The sequence below is a fragment of the Mesoplodon mirus genome (assembly GCF_964341445.2).
Source record: "Mesoplodon mirus genome assembly, chromosome: 16".
NCBI lineage: Eukaryota > Metazoa > Chordata > Mammalia > Artiodactyla > Ziphiidae > Mesoplodon > Mesoplodon mirus.
In genome coordinates this window covers 1,142,069-1,161,991 of record NC_138992.1, presented here as the reverse complement: position 1 = coordinate 1,161,991, position 19,923 = coordinate 1,142,069, and the positions used below count along the sequence as shown (strand labels likewise).

At 63.1% G+C, this 19,923-nt stretch overlaps 1 protein-coding gene across 2 annotated transcripts in view; it reads right to left on the bottom strand.

The window, feature by feature from the left end:
* ZC3H3 (zinc finger CCCH-type containing 3) overlaps positions 1 to 19,923 on the bottom strand; it is a 79,144-nt gene that overhangs the window by 37,722 nt on the left and 21,499 nt on the right. For both annotated transcript variants that reach the window (XM_082601419.1, XM_082601420.1), the window contains exon 4: positions 13,398 to 13,551. In XM_082601419.1, the coding sequence (XP_082457545.1) occupies positions 13,398 to 13,551 (154 nt within the window). The remainder of the gene's footprint in view (positions 1 to 13,397; positions 13,552 to 19,923) is intronic.

The window sequence follows — 19,923 nt, the reverse complement described above, 5'->3', positions numbered from 1 at the left end:
CTACCGGGCAGGTGGGCAGGGCGGGGCGGACTGGGAGGGGCCTGGCGCACCCCCTCCGCCCTGCCCCACCCCCAGAGGATCCCCCTTGCCAAGGGGACAGAGCCTGGGCCATAATTTATGCTCCCCCACCTATGCTTTATGGCTTTCTTAATTCGGCTCCTGCTACTATTAATGTAGTTAATGCTGAGATTATATCTATTTTCTGGCGTCAGACGGTGATTTATTCAAGCCATTTTTCCGGTGGAGGCTCCCACGCTGTTAAATCAAGCGCCTTGCCAATTAAGTGCTGACTTGGGAAGTGGACGCAATCTTAACAGACATCTAACCGCAAATTAAACCGGGGCTCCTTACTCTGGAGAGTGGGTGGGGCAGCCACAGAAACCTTGCTGACTTCGGAGAAAGTCCGAGGAAAAGAAACCGGCTCTGCACCCGCCTGCCGCTCTGGCTCCAGGAGATGGGAGTGCGGGCCCAGAGCCAGGCTCAGCTGGAGCTGGGCTCAGGGTCCCGCCTGGCCGCGGTGACCGCCCCGCAGAAGGGGTGGCCGGGGGAAGGGCAGCCGTCACCGGGGCCCCAACGCACAGGGGTCTGTGCAGCTGCAGTCCCTCCCACTGGGGACAAACGTTTAAAAGGAGACACCCCACGATTCCTCCACTGTCCACCAGTTGGCACGTGAAGTGGCTGGAGAGGTCCTCTGACAGGCTTAGCAGGGTGCCCGGTGGGAGAAGATATGACGTGGACGCCCCAGCAGTGGATGGACGACATTCTGGCTCAGCAACCCCGGTCCTGGTTGGAGCCCTCAATGGCCAGGGGTGGAAGAGGGGCGAACCAAAGGCCCACCTCTGTCTGAGGACCCACATGGCGACATGCTGGGGGTGGAGGGGGAGGTTAAGTGCAGAGCCATGGCAGGGGGAGGACATGCCCACCCCACCCCCCAAGGGCCCAGCAGCTACTTGGGTGCCCCTGTGCCCTTTGGGAGCCCCCTGCCCAGAGAAGCTGAGAGTGACGTGGAGCAGGGCTGATGCCACAGGGTGGGGCACGGGGAGGAGGTGGCGGCCAGGCTGCCTGAGGCCCACCAGGGGCCTGAGCGGGCACCTGCTTGTGGGAGCCCTTTGGGCACGGTCCTCAGCAAGGGGAGCCCCCCGGACCCCGCAGCCAACGCGGGGAGCCCATTTTCCTGAGCTACCCAGACCCCTAGAATAACGCCTCCCCCCAACCCATCTCCAGAGGCCCCGGCTCGGCCCCGAGAGGGGAATCGTGCCGTGGGGTAAGATCAGGCAGGAGGGTGGACATACGCGAAGTGTTAAATGTGGTGTTGATTATTTGAACGATGCTGTACTACCACCTCTAAAGCCAGGATAAAAGTGGCATTTAAAACGGTGTTTGATTGTGTAAGGCACCCAGGAACCACTGGGTGGACAAGGACGTTTTATTGCTTCCCGTCAGGGGCAGTATTTTCAGCTTCCCCTGCTCCTCATGCCCCAGGACACCGACACAGACGCACAAGGGCCCACAGTGCAAGGTGTGGCCAGGCCCTGGGCACAACCGAGGGCCATCTCCCACGGGGCTCCACGGGGAGGACCTCACGGGACCTGCCCAGCTTCCTTCCAACAGTCCTGCTGCCTTCGGAACAAAGCTTCTCCCCCCGGGCGAACGGCAGGGATGCTCTCTCTAGGTTTACCCTGAAACACCCAACCTGGCCCGTCCCACTCTTCCTCTGTGAGTCGCTGTGCTGTCACCAAGCACACAGGGAGGCCACACCGTGGCCTGTGCTTTGGCTGTGGCAGTGGCAGCGTCGCACGGGGCCCTGCAGGGTGCTGTCCCGTCAGCGCTGGCCCACAAGGAGCCAGGCCCGGGCGAGGCTCCCGCCTGCCTGACCCTTTTCCACGTCGGTCTGGAGGCTGCTGGGCAGGCCTTGGCCACACAGGCCAGCTCCCATAGGGCAAAGAAGCCCCCTGCACGTCTCATGATCAAGACGCAGTGTGCTACGGCAGGCGGAGCAGGCCCGGCCACGGGCAGCAGGGATGGAGGGTGGCCTGGGAGAGCCCTTCCCCGCGGGGCAGCTGCAGCGAGGCGCGGAGGCTGGGGGGTGGCGCCGGGTGCGGGCGTTCTAGAGTAAGAGCACCTCACAGCCTGCCACCGCCGGGGCCCCGGCGACTTGGCACGCCCGCCCTCCTCACCTCCCTGTCCCCGGCACCCCGCGCACGCCTGAGGCGCCAGGGAGCGGCGCCCCACACCGCGAGAGGAAGGGCGCGGGGCAGTGGGACAGGACAGAGGGAGGCACGCGCACGTCCGTCCATGGAGAGAAAGACGCCAATGTGTGGAGGCAGCGACAAACAAGCAGGGCCAAGGGGTGAAGCAAGAGGACCGAAGGCTAGAGGGCCCGCGAGTCACACACAGACAAGGGACCAGCAGGGCTGGGGCTGGCCAGACGACAGAGACTGTCCCAGAATGGACCTGCGGCAGAGCGCCCTGGCCTTCTCAGGGGGCCGCTGTGCCCTGCACCCCAGCCTTGGCCCCAGCCCTGTGCGGCAGCTCCTGCCTACCAGCATGGCCCTCAGGGACACTGACCCAGGGGTGCACCCTGGGCCAGCGAGCTCTGGGCCAGCTCACCACGGGCCCGGAGAGGGAGGGGACCATGGCCACGGAACGGCAGCCCCTGGCCTGAGACGGAGCAAACGGGGGCTCCAGTGTAGGCCGTCAGCCTCCGCTCCCATGCCGTCTGCAGATGGAACACAGGTGCCGCCTGTCACGTGGTCTCTCCACAAACACTCTGGCTACAGTGCCTGTGACCCTGGGCCCACGCCAGCGGTCCCCATGGCCAGGGAAGAAGTGGTGGCACAGAGCTGCGTTGGGGGGCAACTGTCACGGGGGGCTGTGTGGCCACTGGGGAGGACGGGCCGGAGGCTCGGGGGATGGGGAAGAGGCACGTGAGCCCCACCCGGCCCCACCCCACACCAAGCACCCGCGCAGCCCCTGTCAATGCCCCCGCAGTGCCAGCACAGAGAGCTGAGGAGGAGCATGGCTCAGCCTCGCCCCTGACTGGGAGCGCAGGGGCCGCGTGGCACTGGGGTGGCCCGGCCGAGCGCAGCCTCCCCTCACTCAGGGCTCCGGACCCTTAGTGCTGACTCCCTGCAGCGCTGGCCATGTCCCCCGACATCACACGGGGCCGGACGGGGACTGAGAGAACGAACAGGCCCCGGACCCAGAGGGACAGGCTGGCCTGGTCCTCGGCTCCTAAGGGCGGGGGGTTCCACGTGCAGCCCACACCGGTGGCGGCGCTTGACAGAGGGCACAGAAGAGAAGGCAGGCAGCAGGGCCACCTCGGCCTGTGCACCAGCTGGGCCCTGGTGCCCAGGGCCCTCTCCTCAGGGTCCTGCATCCCAGGCCGGGCCCTGCCAGCGAGGGGCTGGGCTCTAACGTGGCCAAGAAAGGCCCCCCTTCTGGACCAGGCTCCGGAGGGAGAGCGGGTAGCCCTCGGCGTCCCAGCCTCAGTGCGACAGGGGACAGCTGTGCCCCGGCCAGGCTGGTCTCCTCCCTCACCTCCCCGAAACCAGCAAGGGGGTGAGGGGTCAAGGCCCCACATCGTCGCCCGAGCCCCAGGCCCTCCCCAAACCACCGGGGAGCGCAGGCAGGCATTCAGGCCTCAGGGCTGCTGACATCTGAAAGGCTTGCTAGACTCAGACAGAGAGAGAAATAAATAACCAAGACGCGCTTTGAACCGACTTCCAAATTAAGAGTTGCATCCTCGCTGTCAGGCCCCCGCCAGCAGTTTCCACGGCACCCCCCGTGCAGAAACGCACCTCAGCCCATTTATTAGAATGATGAAGGCAAAGGGACCTACAACTGCACTCTTTCCTTAATGAGCAGCCGAAGGGATCGGTAAGCGTAATTTCAGAGACCAGTAATATTTTATATAATCGCCGAGTGGTGTAAATTGAAAACCCCCAACTGAATCAATATTTACTGCATTGAAACGAAATGAATAGTAATAAGTCACTAAGCTCTCTGTCCTGTTTCATAAAATAAAAAATTATAAAAATGAGCCCAGGCACAGGGAGGCCATCACATTAACTTTTACAGCACGTGGGGAGCCGTAACCGCCTGTTCTCATAAAATAAAATTCTAAAAAACCTGCCAGAGGAGACCTGCTTCAGCACCACGTGGGGAAGCAGGCGGGGTGGGGGGCAGGAGGGGAGGGGGCAGGGTCACCCCAGGTCCCTCCCTGACCCCTACTGGCACCCACCAATTCCCTTAAAGAGGCCCCACCCTAATCTCTCCAAAGCTCAGCACCAAGAGCTCGGTCACACCTCCCTGTCACCCTCAGGCCAAACTTCCTGCTCTGATTTCTTTTCTCATAATCCTTTTTTCTTTTTTAATAAATAAATTTATTTATTTTTGGCTGTGTTGGGTCTTCGTTGCTGTCCGTGGGCTTTCTCTAGTTGCGACGAGCGGGGGCTACTCTTCGTTGCAGTGTGCGGGGTTCTCATTGCAGTGGCTTCTCTTGTTCCAGAGCACGGGCTCCAGGCACGCGGGCTTCAGCAGTTGTGGCACGTGGGCTCACAGTTGTGACGCACGGGCTTAGTTGCTCCGCGGAATGTGGGATCTTCCCGGACCAGGGCTCGAACCCATGTCCCCTGCATTGGCAGGTGGATTCTCAACCACTGCGCCACCAGGGAAGTCCTTCCTGCTCTGACTTCTTTACCTATTTCTTCCAATCCCACCCTGAGGGATGCTCCTGGTTGCTCCCGTGGCACAGGAAGGGCTGTTCTCTGACAACTCCCAGGCCCGGGGCTGGTAAGGGGTGTACGTGAGCGAGGGCGGAGGACGGGGTCCAGCACAGAGCAGCAGCCTGCGCTCCCCATGGGCCCGGAGAGGTTGAGAAAGGCCAGGCTTCCCCTCTGGGGCTCCAGGTCCCCCAGGAGACCCAGGCCTGCAGAGGTTCCCTTGGGGGCTGGGGAGGCAATGCTGGCAGAAAGCAGAGCCAGGTGAGAGCCTCCGGGGGGAAGCGTCCTTGACCTCACACTCTGAACACGGGGCTGAGGATGGCGGCACAGCAGCCACGGGGCACAAGCCCCCCAGAGGGCCGAGAGCCCCCGTGGACCCACCACCAGACTCCTGGGCAGGAAACAAGGCGCTCATTCAAGCTGAGGCTGACTTGGCCAGGAAAGGCGCGGACACAGGGCCTTGAACAAGTGGACCACTCCCGCAACTCAAGAACAGGAGACAAACCAGCAATTAAAAACGGGCAAAAGATGTGAGCACAAAAGAAGACACAAAAGAACACAAGAACGGCCTTAAACAATCCCGTGCCTAAGCGTTCAACATGACTGGTAATCAGGGAAATGCAAATTAAACCACGACGAGATGCCATGGCACCTTGAGAACGTGCTGCGATGGGAACTGGAACAGAAAGGGGGCGCTGCTCCGGGAGGGGACCTGGGTCTACACAAAGAGCCCTGTGAGAGCGGGGAGCCGCCCGCCCTCGAGAGCAGGGCCATCAGCAATCGCTGGGGGTGGCTGCAGGCGGAAGTGCCGATCGTGCACCTCCCCTGCGGCGTCTAGAACCAGCCAAGAGGACCACAGTGAAAGCGGCCAGAAGAGGGCTCCTCAGGGGAGTCACGAGGGCACAGGGGGAGGCGGCCAGAAGCAGCAGCATCAGCACGGAGACAGCTGTGCGCACAGGTGCGCGGACTCTGACCCAGGAAGGCCTGTAAGGAGGACGCACCCCGCTGCCCAGACCCGCTCGACATGCTCCCGTCACCCCTCGGCCGTGCGGCTGTGAGCGGCCAGGAGCCACCGTGCCTCCAGGAGCCAGGGTCCACAGACGCGGCTGGTTCCGGGCTGGAAGAGGGCAAGTCCCAGGTGAGCCTGGAAGCTTCCACTGGGCAGGTGAGGGAGGCTCGGTGAGTGACAGTGCCACGTGGAAAGGAGACAGGGCCAGCCCAGAGGGGACCTCCGCGGGCCCGTGCCACGGCCAACGGAGGGTTGAATGAATCACATCAACAGATTATAGCCTGAAAAATAAGAATCGGGAAAATAAGAATTCATTTATAAATAAATGAATATACGAGGCAACAGGGGATGAGGGACAGCAGTTCCTTACAGGACCCTGACCAACGATATGCAAGGAACAAGGGGCTGGAAATCACTAAGGGTCTAGAAGGAGCGGGTGAGGCCCAGCAAGGAACAGGACGCCCACATGGGCTCGGCGCCGCAAACACCCAGAGGGACCCACAGTGCTCCTGCCCAAACGGCGAAGCTGAGTCTCGTCACACACGAGGAGGCCTCTGCTGCCCTGGTCAAGGGCACCGAGGCTGCAATGTCCTCACAAACGGTGGTCTGTGGACACAGAGTGGAAACGATACAGCAGACAGGGCAAGGTACAAATAACTGGTGGATTTAGGTGAAGAATACACAGCAGTTCCGTGTACTACTTTTGCAACTTTTCTATAAGTTCAGGAGTATGTGAAATAAAGTTACCCCCAAAAATTAAACGCAAGACACTGACTAGGAGAGGGACCAGGAGTCAGCCAGCAGCACACGGCGACAGCCCCCGTCCCCGCCCTGCCCACTGGCCCAGGCCCGCCCTGGCTCCTCCATGCACCCCTCCCACACGACAGCCCCCGGCTCACAGCTCTCCCGGGCCTGAGGGGTGGTCGGCAGCAACAGGGCGCTGCCCCCAACATGCTGACATAAAAGTGGCCCACTCAGGCCACAAGTCACAGAGCAGGGCTACAGCCCAGTGGCGACCATCTGCAGGGCCAGGCAGAGAGAGTGGTGGTCAGTGGTCAGCAGGGCCCTGGGCCGCAGCTTCCAAGCAGGCAGGGGCCTGACACAGGACAGGCCCTCTGCGGAAACTTGGGGAGCGAGTGGACTGGCTCCTCCTCCGCAGGCCCAGGGGCAGCTAGGAGCCACTACAGCCACCCGCCTGCAGACTCCACCTGTTCTGCTCCGCCAGGCCTGAGCTGCAACACACAGGGACCAGGGAAAGAAAATGCTCAGGTGCCACCCAACTGAAAGCCACAACCCCAACAACCCTCGAGCTCCAGCCCAGATGGAAGGCCCTTCTCCCATAGGGGACAGCCCCGTCAGGGCAGAGAGCAGGCTCCGCAGGACGTGTTGGGGGACCCCTCCTCCTGTCCCACTCCTCCTCCACTCTCACTGCCCCCAACCCCGGGCACAAGCTGGGTGGGGGTGGGCGGCAGGGAAACCCTGCCTCTGACACAAAACCAGGACAGTCCTGACTGCCCGCTGCCGACGGAGCAGGCGGGGCCCAAAGCAGGCATCTGGGACCCTGAGCCCAGGGGGCGTCCCAGTGAGACCAGGGGAACGTTCTCCTTGCTTGAAACGGGCGCATTCTGCTGTAACAGAACCAGTCCAGAGCTCTGTCGTGGGGCAGCCAGAGGCACAGGGCTGCACGGAGCCAGGCGCGGTGTGCAGCTCCCCAGGCTCCACATCAGAGGCAGGTGGGCACCCCCAGGACCATGCAAGCCAGATTAAGGTCAAGGTCGGCCACGGCATGTGCCCAGGGCCTGCACACAGCAGTCACAGCTTGGGAAGGGGGGGCCACCGGGAGGAAGGGTTGCAGCCCCCACCCTGACATCCTCCTGGCCCCTGCAGGTCCAGCAGCAGGGCCCAGGTCCCACCTTCCACGTCAGCCTCCGCTGCCCTCTGAGCAGACATCCCGGGCTCCTTCCCAGCCCCTCGGGAAAGGCCCTCACAATGCGGCCCACACTGACCTCGCTGGCCCCAGCCCCAGAGGAGCCTTCTCTGGGTTCCTTGGTGGCCCGTCCACCCTGGGTGAGCTTCAGTGCTTCCCAGCAGTCGCCACCCTGTGCAAGTATTCGCTTCATCCTCTGCTTGCTTCCTGACCCTCTGCCTACTGGGAGGCGAGTGCTGTGGGCAGAGAACTCGCCCGCACAGGACGGCTGCCCGCAGGGATCCGCAGGGGAGCCCCGCTGCCCAGCAATGGGCACCCTACTAGCTCTGTCACAGGGTTGCGGTCTGGGCTGAGCTGGGAGGGGTCTCTGCACACCACCAGGCTGGGGCCTCGCCAGAGACAGAGCGGGACCCCGGGCTGTGGCCATGGTGGAGGCGACTGGAAGGGAACACTGCTTCCCGAGAAGGGTTCTCCCCTGGTCCCTCTAACTGCCACACCCTTTGGGGCAGGGCAGGAGGCTGTGGGGCCCCCAGTTCCGCTGGCCTGCGCAGGACACTCCCTGCTCTGACTGAAGGCTGTGTCCCCCCCTTCAGTTCCTGTGTTGAAGCCCTAAACCCAGTGTGATGCTGTTTGGAGGTGGGGCCTTTGGGAGGAGATGAGGGTGAGATGAGGTCGTCAGGGTGGGGCCCCGTGATGGGATTAGTGTCCTCATTAGGACCCCCGAGCCTTCTGCTCTCCCTCCATACGTGAGGACACAGCGAGCAGGTGGCTGTCTGCAACCTGGAGGAGACATGGGCCCGGCCAGCACCCTGACCTCAGACGTGCAGCCTCCGGACTGTGAGGAACACATGTCTGTGGTGTAAGCCGCCCCGTGTGAGGTGTTTCGTTACGGCAGCCCGAGCTGCCCAACACCCCGATAACCGCAGGTGCGAAGGAGGCTGAGCAGGGCCAAGGCTGGCCTCCTGCTCTCCAGGGAGCCGGCAAGGGTAGGCGTGAAGGGAGGACGTGGAGTCGAGGCCACCCCGCAGGGACACTGCCCATCCTCGCCCTGAGTTCCTCTTTAATAATGACTCGTCACTTTGGAGAAGCAGTTTAGAGCCTTCAAAATCGCAGCCCAAACCTCGCCAAACTGCCCAGAGCTTACTTAAGATTTACCGCACAGACACAAAAATAAAATAGAATAAGGCAGCCCAGCGAGCGGCAGGCCCTGTGTCAGCACCATTTGTAGTCGGGATGGAGCAGCCGCCAGACTCATCTGCTTAAAGCACAGGGGCTTCTGTTTATTCTGCACTTTCATGTCAAATGAATTTGGAAAGAAAAAAGTGACAGGCAGTTTAGGGATAAAGTCACATTTCAGCTTCAGTTCCGATTAATGAACATGCTGGAAGCCGGCGGGGGCACAGGCAAACCCACAGGTCTTAGAACAAGACAATGAAATCCTCGCTTAGTGTGCGCCTCAGCCCCGGGGTGTGCTCGTGGGCCCCCCTGCTGCCCAGGTCCCGGAGGCCAGCTCCGGGCAGCGGCGCTGTGCAGTCCTCGAGCCCCAGCCACGCCTCCTGGGGCCCTGGACCTGGCCTGCCCGGGGCCAGCTGCCACTCCCCCTGCACGCAGGCGGCCCCAAAGCCGGGCATCTGCGGGCCAGAGCAGCGGTACAGATGTGGCGCCGAGGATTCCGCCCCACTCAGGCCACAGTCCTTCCCAGGAGGGGCAGCCACCGCCACCCTGTGTCCCTCCTGCTCCGGCCTCCACACGCTCCCCTGGCCAGGGCAGCGGCTGCCTCATCCAGCCCATGGCTCTCGATGGGATGGGCAGTGCCCACGGCGTCCAGGAGCTGCTGCCCGGCAGCTTCCCACCTTCCGTCTGCCCCAACGTGGACGAGGACTGACCGGCCGACACAACTGACGGGCTAACTGCCCTACTTCCAGCTGGCTCTCCTCTCGGATGTTTCTGGAGTCAGGGCCTCACCACAGAAGCACCAGAACCTCCTCCACCTGCAGACCAGACAGCTGGTGGGGGGAAGGGGACCCCAGGACTCCTGCTGTGAATGTGGGCTACCACGTGGCCCCTCAGCTCCCCACACATTAGGCCAAAACCGACATGGGCCTCAGAGTAGGTTTCTGTCTAAACCGGGAAACAAAGTGCAAAGCTGCCTTGCGAGGCAGACGTGCAGCCTGGCGCCCAGGACAGCACTGTCGTGGTGGCCACGCTGCCACGGTGGCTCAAGTCATGGTGCGGAACACGGGCTTCCAGGGAGGGGAACGGGCCGAGGACCCTGCAACCCTCTGCTTCTTCCCAGACACCAGGAGCCAGGCCTGGGGATGCCCACCTCCCGAGCCCTCCCAGAGCAGGGAGCAGGCAGGGCGCTGTGCCGCCCCTGACCCAGGGCCAGCAGGGTGGGGAGGAGAGGAGAACGCTGCAGCGTTCAAAGGCAACGTGCCTCTCCTGAGGCCGCCGGCTCCGCCCCAAGTGTGGAAGGCGAGGGGCCCCAACACCAGTGAGGGCTGTGCTGAGAGTGGAGGAGGGGCCCGTCTCCAGCCTGGGCAGCGCCCTGTCCCATCCTCCTCGGAGAGGGCTCGCAGCAGCCCCGCCGCCTCTGAAGTCTCTCTAAAAGCTAGGCCCCTCGTGGTGCGGGACTGAGCGTGGCGTCCCCACCGCTACAAGGGGCGTGGCATTCGTCGCACAGGGAGGGCAGGGATTTGCCAAGGCCATGGCCGTTAGGTGCGGGTCTGGGCTGAGCCCAGGGTCACACGCTGTGTGCCGCCCACCGGGGGCTCCCTGGGCTCCCCCAGGCTGGCAGCCCCCGCCCACGCACACACAGCTTCCTCTCTGCAGAGACTCACAGTGAGGGGTCTGCAGGGGGGTGGGGTCCACGGCCACCTCATGCTAACACTGGCACTCAGCTGCTGGGCCACACGCCTCACCTCCCACCTGTGCCCACCAGCCCCCAACTCTGCCCACTGAGATTTCCAGGACTGCTGGGGCCTGCCTGCCAGCCCCTCGGAGGTGTCCTCTCTCCATGGGGGACACAGATCGGGAGGCCCAAGAAGAGCCCTTGGTTCCTGGGCTCAGCCCCGCTGCCTGGTGGGACCGCCCTGCTTTCTCATCACTGCAGCAGCCCGTAGCCCACATTGGCCTCCGTCCAGCCACCAGCCCAACCCCCCACTTCTGCCAGGGAGAGCTGAGGAAACTGCAGCTGCACAGGACAGAGGTCAAGGCCAAGGCCAAAGCCAGTTGGCCCCAGACCCTCTCTGGGACCTGCTGACCACACACAGGGAGCCCCAGCTCTGGTGGAGCTGAAGGAGGGGGTGGGAGGGCATCAGACTGGCCTCCGGCCCTGGAGACAGGCCCTGCCCGCTGCCTCGACAAGCTGAGCCTGGCGTGTACGCCGACGGCGGGCTGGGCAGCTGGTGGGTGGCAACTGCTGAGAAGGCAGCCTCGCCCGGGCACAGGTGGCCTTGTGCATGGGAAGCCCGGGCCACTGGCGGCCCAACCCACGCTTCCCAGGGCGGCCCGGCCGCTCGGCCCTGCTGCCCTGCAGACCACGTCCAGAGGCCAGGCCCCCAGGGTCCAGGGCTCTGGGTTCAGGGAGCCTCCCAGGTGCGTGGCGATGGGTCAGGCAGGCCCGCAGAGAGGCAGGCGGGCGGAGGGAGGCCTCACTGAGCACAGCCCACACGTGCCCTCAGTGCACACGTGGCCATCCTGGGGTGGGCTCGGCCGCACCTCCACACCCAAGGAGGGCACTGGGGCCTGGCGCAGCTGGGAACCTGCCTCAGAGCGCCCAGCCACCAAGCACAGGCCAGGGCTGCGGGGCCTGAGCCGTCTGGCACTCGGCACGGCCCTTGGCGGGGCTACACACAGCCATCTAGGGGCGCGCCCTCCCCACAGGCCCGGTACCACCTTCGCTGGGAGCCTGAGGCAAGCAGTGGCCGGGCGGGGCTGGCGGCAGGGCTGGGCCTGTCTGTCCTCGTGGCCCGTCCTATCCACCTGACCCAAGTGCGGACCCCACACGCCTGTCCGTGAGGCAGCCCCCACCCGCCTCCAGAACTGAGGGGAAGGCACACTCTCCGCCCTGCTGCTCACCGGGCTGTTCTCGGCCTGATGGGCTTGACACTCGGAAGTATGAGGTGGCGGCTGCCTCGGGGGTGCACCCAGCCACCGCCCTCCTCAGGAGCCCTCGACCCCTAGGCCTGGCACCTGTTTCTGCTCAGTGACCACATCAGGGCCTGGCACACTCAACACTGGGCCAGCTGGACCCACACCTGGGCTTCCGTGGCACTCAGAGCCCAGGAAGGAGAGGCCCGCTGGGGCCTCCCTGACGAAGGTCATCCCCGGCCCCCAGCCAGGCCCCCTGGGAGAGGCGGGGCCAGGCCAGGGCTGCCAATGCGGGCGGGAAGGCCGACTGCAGGAGGGGGAGAGAGGAGCAAGAATCAATAAATCTGAACCTCATTCACGAAGATGTGGGGCTCTTATTAAGTAAATTAATTTAAGTTAATTTAGCTCGATCATGACTCCCGATCACAGTGATTTAGTGAGGGGGAAATTGCATTAGGAAAGGCCATGCTCACCAGATAGGAGAACGGAAGAAAATTAGACCCACTTAGCACTGTGAATTAGTATGGAAATAGCAGGTGTAAATTTAACCTTATCGAGAGAGTGAAAATTATCTTCATAAATTTGTAGAAATAGCCCCCAAGATGCTTATAAATCTATTTAAAACAAAAATACTACAAAAAGTGCAGTAAAATTAATTTAAAATATACTTCCACCTACTGCCTCCAGAAAAGTCGGCAGCAGGGCCAAGTTTCGTGCGGCCTGGTGGGAAGGGAGGAGGGCAGTGGCCACCACTGACCGCCTGGGCAGGCTGACCTCCTGGCACACCTACCATAGGCCAGTAGGCCAGTACCTCCTCCCCCATGTCCAGAGAGTGGGGGGCCCGTGGGGGGCTGGCAGGATGGCCCCTGCCCAGGACTATAGCTGCTTTGCCCCGTGGCCCAGCCCTTTGGGGCACAATGGCCCCCTGGCCCCAAAGCCCGAGGCCATGTGCTCTGGAGTGCCCAGCGCAGCCAGCTGGAAGCCCACACTGGGCCGAGGGACTCCCACATCGCTCCCCAGAAGGACAGAGGACAGGGGGAGGGGACCTGCCACTGCCCGATTCCAACCCACCCAGGCTGTCACCCCTTCCCCTGCCTCACTGAAGGAAGGAGCCGCACCCCAACCTCTGCAGCCCTCCTGCTTCTGGGCCCAGGGGACCCAGAAAAGAAAAGGGAGCCGACCGCACCGCACATGCCCTCCAGCAGAAGCAGCCTGGAGCGAGGCCACAGCGCTCAGCGTGCAGGCCCGACTCTGGTGTGGGCGGCTGGAGAGGGACACAGCCTCACCCCCCGCCCGTAACAATCAATACATCGATAGTGAGATGGCCCAGCCTCTCTCACCAGAAGTTTCTCCCTGAGGGATACCCAGGCGTGGTGTGGCTTCAATGGTCCGGCGGCTGCTGCTCCCAGACAACCACCCCACCCCCCGCCCCAAGCTGGCAGCTTGCTGCTAACGGACAGGGACGTGCGTGTCTGCATGAGGGCACAGCACGCACAGGCCGGCCACATGTCTCGTGCAGAAATTGCCAGACAGAAAAATTAGCCCATTCCCCAGCCAACAACTGTAGACCAAGCACTTCCGGGGGCGTGCTCGGTCCTCAGGCCCCGCCCTGCACTTTGGAGCCCACCAGCCGTAGGTCTCCTACCTGGACAGGGAGAGCCGCAGAGCCCGCCAGGGGGGCGGGGACCGGGGACCGGGGGCGGAGCTGAGAGGCAAGGACTGGGTCTTCTTGAAGATGCGGTAGCGAGTCTTGATCACTTTGCTAGGGGGAGGGGTCCGCTGGCCGTGCAGGCTGGAGGCTGCAGGGAAATCCAGACACAGGGGGTCAGTGGAGGTCAGTGGAGGTCAGTGGGGCCTCCCATCACCCCCGATCCCACCCCCCGCCCACTCCCAGAGAGCTCAGCAGCCCAGGGCTGCCGGAGCCAGAGGCGGCCAGCGCGGCCTCCAGGAGAGCAAACGGGGCGGGTGTGGCCAGCTGCGGCAGAGGGCACGAGGGCACGGCAGGCCGGTGCTCCCCGTGGGCAGCGAGGAGGGGCCCATGGGCGGGTCGGGGAGGCTGCGGGTGCGAAGCGCTCACCTCCCTCTCTGGGAACCCTCACCGGTACCCATGCAGATTTATGTACTTAATCACTTCTGTTTTCAGAACATTGTGCAGGGTCAGGGTGATGTACACCACAGCTTTATTTCTTGCTGAATGTTTCATGCAATTAACAGGGATCTGTTTTGCCCCAGTTCCCTTCCACGTGATAGCCAGCCATTTCCCCATAGCCATGAGGAACGCTCTAATTGCCCGACGTTCATAAGACACGGCCCTCACTGCCCAGATGATCAAAGCGAATGCAGCACGGGAACACGGGCGCTGTTGCCTCCTGTGACCGAGCCAGCACCCCAGCCCCTCAGGCCAGGCTGCTCGGACCCAGGTTCTCAAAGGCGCCTCCTTGGGGCCCCACCTAACCTGCCTGCACGGAGCCCAGGGCTCTGCTTGGAAGGGGGGCCCCTACCAGCCACCCCCGCAGCAGGCGGCTTCTGGGCAGCACAGCCAGGCAGGGGGTGGGGGGGTGGGGGCGGTGAGTGGGAAGGGGCAGGGACGAGGAGGCCAGGGAAGCACGCGCGCTCTCGCCACCAGAGCTTCGGCATGAGGACAGGCCTGTGATCCCTGGGCAAGAGCTAGCTGACCCTCAGCTGAAGGCCGCCTGGGGTCCAGGGCGGCCCAGGAGAGGGAGCACGGCAGGGGCACGGTGGTGCCAGGCCCACAGGCGCCCACACTCCCGGCTGCTGAGGGCCGGCCACCCCGCGCCCGGACGGCACAAGCCGGTGCTCCACGACCCCGACCTGCTCCCCTAGGCCCCGAGGACATACCCTCCCAGCACCTGCAAACTCCACGAGAAGCGGCGACTGCTCCGTGAACAGTGACAGTAACACTGGGTAAAAATCACCTTCCAGAGCCCTAAACACAACAGACCACCCGCCCACAGCCAGGCCCGCCCCCAGTCAGCAATCAGCACCTTGGCCCAGGTGCCTTCTCCCCAAGGCTCACCCAGCCTGATGGGCGGTGGGGTGCGGGGCCTGCCCGGGAGCAGGCAGGAGAAGTCCGCCCCACGGGAGCTACCGCACCTGCACGGTCATCGGAACAGCACTGTGCCTCCTTGTCCAGATGCTGGAAGAGCCCCTCCCTCAGCTGTCCCCAAACCCATCCCTGGGGCACTGCAGCCTCTAACAGGGCTCCCATGCACCCACATGAGAAGGCCAGGACACAGCACAGGCTCAGAGCCCCCCTGAGAGCCCCCAAACCAGAGGAGCAGGATGTGCAGGCTCCATGCACCCAGCTGGGGTCGGGGTGGACATGGGGCTGCAAGGCCCAGGGAGTGCTGAGAGCGGAGGACACCTCTGCCCCCGGGACAGGAGGCAGGGGCCCACAGCGGCTACCCACCGGGGGTCCACAGAAGTTCGCGCAAGGCCAGGCCAGCACTCCCCAAGTCTCCATCTCCGTCTCCGTCTCTCTCTCCTTCCAAGGGTGGCAGCTCAGGGGGCAGTCAGGGAGAAAGAGGGAAGCTCGGCAGAAGCACCGGGCATCACCCGGGATGCCTGATCCTGCTGAGTGACTAAAGTGAGGGACTCTTTGGCTCCAGGCAGCCCCCACACATTTGGGAGGTATGGGAGAGCCTAGCACACAGGGGGCATCAGTAAATAAATGTTTGTTGAATTGAATTTTCAAGGTCTTACAAGCAAGAAGGGACCAATGAAAATCAATAATAGCTTGTTCCAACTAAGCGCTCAGGAACAAGGGAATTCCTCTAAGTTACTGCCAAGCCCCACGCTGACCCCATGGCCTCCAAATCCACTCCTTGCTCCCACAGCCTCTGCACCTGGACAGCCCACCTGCCTATCCCCTCCGCCGCCGCCGCTAGGGCCACCCGCCCTCGGCCCCCTTCTGGCGGGGGGGGCTCGCACACCAGCCACCACCTGCCAGTCTGGGCTGCGACACGCACCTTAGAGCCCCAGGGCCCTGGCTCTACAGCTCGGGGGCACCAGTGTGCAGGGTGGGAAGGAGGGCTGTGCTGTGCTGGGGCAGGGCCCCTCCTCACCAACTCTGCTTTCATCCTGAGCACCGGGCGCCCCAGGCCTGGCCAGCTTCACTCCCCCCTCGCCCAGATGCACAACATCGGCTTCTCCCATCCCCCTCCCTGTTGCACCAGATGCCACCTCCTCCAGGAAGCCCCCAGCCCCAAGTGCCCAAGGGACTGGACTCTGCATTCTGCAAAGTTCCTCTTGGGACAAACCCCCTCTGGGCCCGGCCCTCATTCCTGCCGTTAACGGGCATCAGTATTTATAACATTCCTTTGCAATGCAGCCCCACTGTGAAATTTAAATTTTCATTAACTTACTGCATTTTATTTATTAGTACCTGAAAACCACTTCTAAGAAAATACAAAGTAATAAAGTAGGCCCCCCTCTTAAAAGGCTAAGTGTCACCTCCCAGACTTCAGCACCCATTAGACCCCAGCCCCCGCGATCCCGAGAGGCAGAGGGGAGGGCACACCAGCCCATGCCCCCACCCCAGAGTGGGGCTGTGACCCTCACAGCCTGGTCCCGCAGACCCTCCTGGTCTTCCCCATGAGCACCTTGGCCATGGGGCTGGAAGCACTCATGACAACGGCCCTGAAGAGAACAGTCCAGGGCGCCCATGCTGAGGGCACAGATAGCTCAGCAGGGCGGACAGACGGGTGGTGGCGCCCCACCATCCTACGGCTGAGAGGAGTGAGAGGTCCTCAGACCACGCGTGGCACACGGGCCGCAACCTTAAACCCAGTGCAAAGGCACAGCGGCAGGCATGGGCGCGCTCCCCGTGGGCAGGGCGCCCGGCCTCCCCCCGGCCCTGTGGTGCTGGAGGGTTGCCCCGGCAGCAGCCCCGGCAGGCAGCAGTCTCTCCCCTTCCTCCTGGCAGGCTGAGGGTTTGTGTAGATAATCATGTTATTTAGATAGGATGTTGGTTTAATTCCCTTCATTACAGACTCCCAGGGCTGTAATTTTTTTCTCCGCATGATGTATTCCCCGTGGCACGTTTCACTCAAATCAAACCCTCCGTGCCTTTATTGCCAACGACGCCCGGGTGCCGCGTTATCAGGCCCACACACACAGCCCTCTCCGCCCTGCCGTGCAGAGGTCACTTCTAATGACTAATCGATCTCATTAGCTTCCCTAATTAAAAACTTTACTACCGCAATGGAAGACAAACTACAAAAAAACTGCTGGCATCATATTTGAATGGGATGTGAGCCCATCTATCAGCAGGGCCCGGCTCCTGCGTGAGCGAGCTGGGGAGGGAGGCCACCGGCCAAGAGGCGGGGACTGGACCAACAGCAGCAGAGCCCAGGCAGTCTGGCACTCGGGCTGCGGAAGTGGGGAGAGCGGAACCTTCCCGGGGCCTGTGTAGCTCGCGTGGCCGGTCAGGTGGCGCTCGCTGTCTGCAGCAGCCCGGCCTCCAGCTGACCCCGGCCCCGGCCTCAATGAGCCACCACAGATGGCAGAGCCCATCAGACGCAGGTCACGGCTCTCGCTGTTTCACTGCGACTGGGGGCGCTGAGAGGGAGTTCAGGTTCTTATGGAACTTCAAAGGGAGAGAACTAGGAGGAAGGGGCGCTGCCGATCTCACCACTGCATAAGGAGTGAGGGAGGGAGGGAGCCAGAACTCCTCTGAGCAGAGACTGCCCGGGGCCGCCGGCAGGACAGAGGCGGCTGTGGGACAAGCCCCAGGAGCCCAGCTGCCAGCAGCCCCCGCGGCCGCCCAGCTGTCCGTCCAGACACACCGAGATCGATTACCCATTGCCAAGTATCTCCACCCCGCGCCCCAGGGTCCCGCTCCTCCCCTCTCCGGGCCTTAATCTCCACCAAGGCGATGGGCCAGCCCGTGTCTTCAGAAGCCTTGGTGTTCGGCCTTATGGCTAAGCGTGTGCCCCACGGTCAGCACAGCCACAGTGGGAGCTGAGGCTCTAGCCTCTGGCTCTTGGCCTCCCCTGGGGGTGGCTGCCCTGAGCCTGTTAATCTCCTCAATGCCGTCCAGGACATTTACAAAGGACAGGCGACCCCATGGGCCTCCCGAAGACCACTGCCCCACGTGGCCAGAGGGCAAGAATGACCACGTAACCCCGCGCCCCCCTCTGCCCTGCCTCCAACTACCGCCGCCAAGGCCCTGGCCTCCTGATGCTGCGCCAGCTTTCTCACCCCAGCCCTGCACTAGAGGCCTGTGGGCCTCTGAGCAGCGGCGCCTGGTTGCAGTCCCTCCCCCACACCCCCCGCAGTACCAGTCACCGCAGTTTGGGTCCCCTTGAGCACAGAGCCTGAGAGTTTGGGGTATAGACGGTGTATTTGGAAGGCAGCAATTTTGGAAGCAGGCGAGAGGGAGCAGGGAGACAGGAGAGCGAAGTCAGTATAGAGTTGCCCCTGCAAGTGTGCGGAGCATGACAGCTCCAGGACCGTGACCGCGGACAGGCTGCAGGAGGCTTCTGGGATTGTCCATCAGAGCGAGGGAGATGGGACACCTTGCTCCCAGACTCTGTGCCAGCACTGGGACAAGGACAGGCCGGGCCGAGGGGGACAGGTGGGTCTGGACAGCGGGCAGGAAATGAGCTCACAGAGCCTGAGCTGGGGAAGGGTCCCCAGAGAGCCAGTGGGAGGGACCGAGCTCAGACGGGCCCCTGGTACCCAGCTCAGAACACATCACACGGCCACTCCAGGGCTTCACCTTCCCACGCATCTGACAGGAAAGCCAGGCCTGCAGCTGGACTGTGGGTGCCCAGAGGCTCGTGGCCCTCTCGGCAGCAGCAGGCGGGCCTCACACAAGACAGGAAGCCATATGCAGGAGCCCGACGCGCACGACCCTGGCCAAGCGGGGGTCAGGCAGCCTCTCTCCCACAATGGCCGAGCCACCCTCTTGGGAAAGTGGCCACAGAAGAGCCAGCACGCATTTCTGAGGGGCCTCCCCAGCACCTGCAGGCTTGCTGCACATCTGAGCTGTGTGCAGAGCCTTGGGCCTGGCGGGATGGCACTGACCACGACTGGAGCCAGAGCAAAGGCCACGCCAGCAGGATGCTGCACCTCCCGATGAGGGTGCGCCGCTCCTGAGTGGGGAGACCCTGCCAGACCACACGAGGAGGGGCGCTGCCCCTCTCTGGACACTGCCCGTCTACCAGGGCATTTCCAAAAGTCAGCCCCATCTGAGCTGTCCCCTCAGTGACACAGTCCTGGAAACAGCAAGGACACAACAGCATTTGGGGGTGAAAAGCGCCCTGGGCCTGAGGAAGGGCGAGCAGACCCCAGGGGCCACAAGGAGAGGCTCCGCCCCCATCAGGAAGCAGCAAGAGGAAGGCTGAGGCAGGCGCTAAGGAGGCCACACAGCCAGAGCAACTGCCAGAGTGGTGGTCCCCAGCAGGTTTCCAGGAGGTAAGGGGTGGATGGGGACGGCAGCCCCCCCGCGGGCCCCTCACGTCTCGCTGAAGGGCCGAGCCAGGTGCAGAGCCGGGCGAGACACCTGCTGGGAGGACCCTGCCGCTGCCTGCGAAGCAGATGAAGCCGGTTCCACGGGGGACCGGGCCCTCATCCTGCCCAGACCTCCAGGCCCCTCCAGGGAGGACTGGCCCTGGCCAGCTCAGGTGGTACCTCCCTGTCAACAGAAGTGAGGACCCTCTGTCCCCCATCCCCTTCGCACAGAACCCACAATGCCCACCGCACAGCAGAGCTGACGGGGCACGTCAGCCCCCTGGTGAACACATCAGAAGACTAAGGCCTAGAGAAGGAAAATGACCTGCCCACCATGCCCAGCAGGATGGGGCCCAGGGCCAAGGGGCCTCTGCACAGGAATCTCTCAGGAAGGACAGAGATGGACTCAACTCCCACTGACATCAGCCTAGAAGACGTACAGCGCTCCATCCCATAAAGACAGCTAGAAACACGCCTGCAGACCTTCCCCTGCACTCCCAGACCTTCACCTGTGCCTGTAGATCTCCACCTGTGCTCCCAGACCTCTCCCTGCACCCCAGATCTCCCACTGCCCCTGCAGACCCCCTTGCACCCCCAGACCTCCCCCCGTGCCCCCAGACTTCCCCCTGCACGCCTAGACCTCTGTCTGTATTCTCACACGGGTGCACTGCTCACCTGGTGCCAGCCCTGGGCCC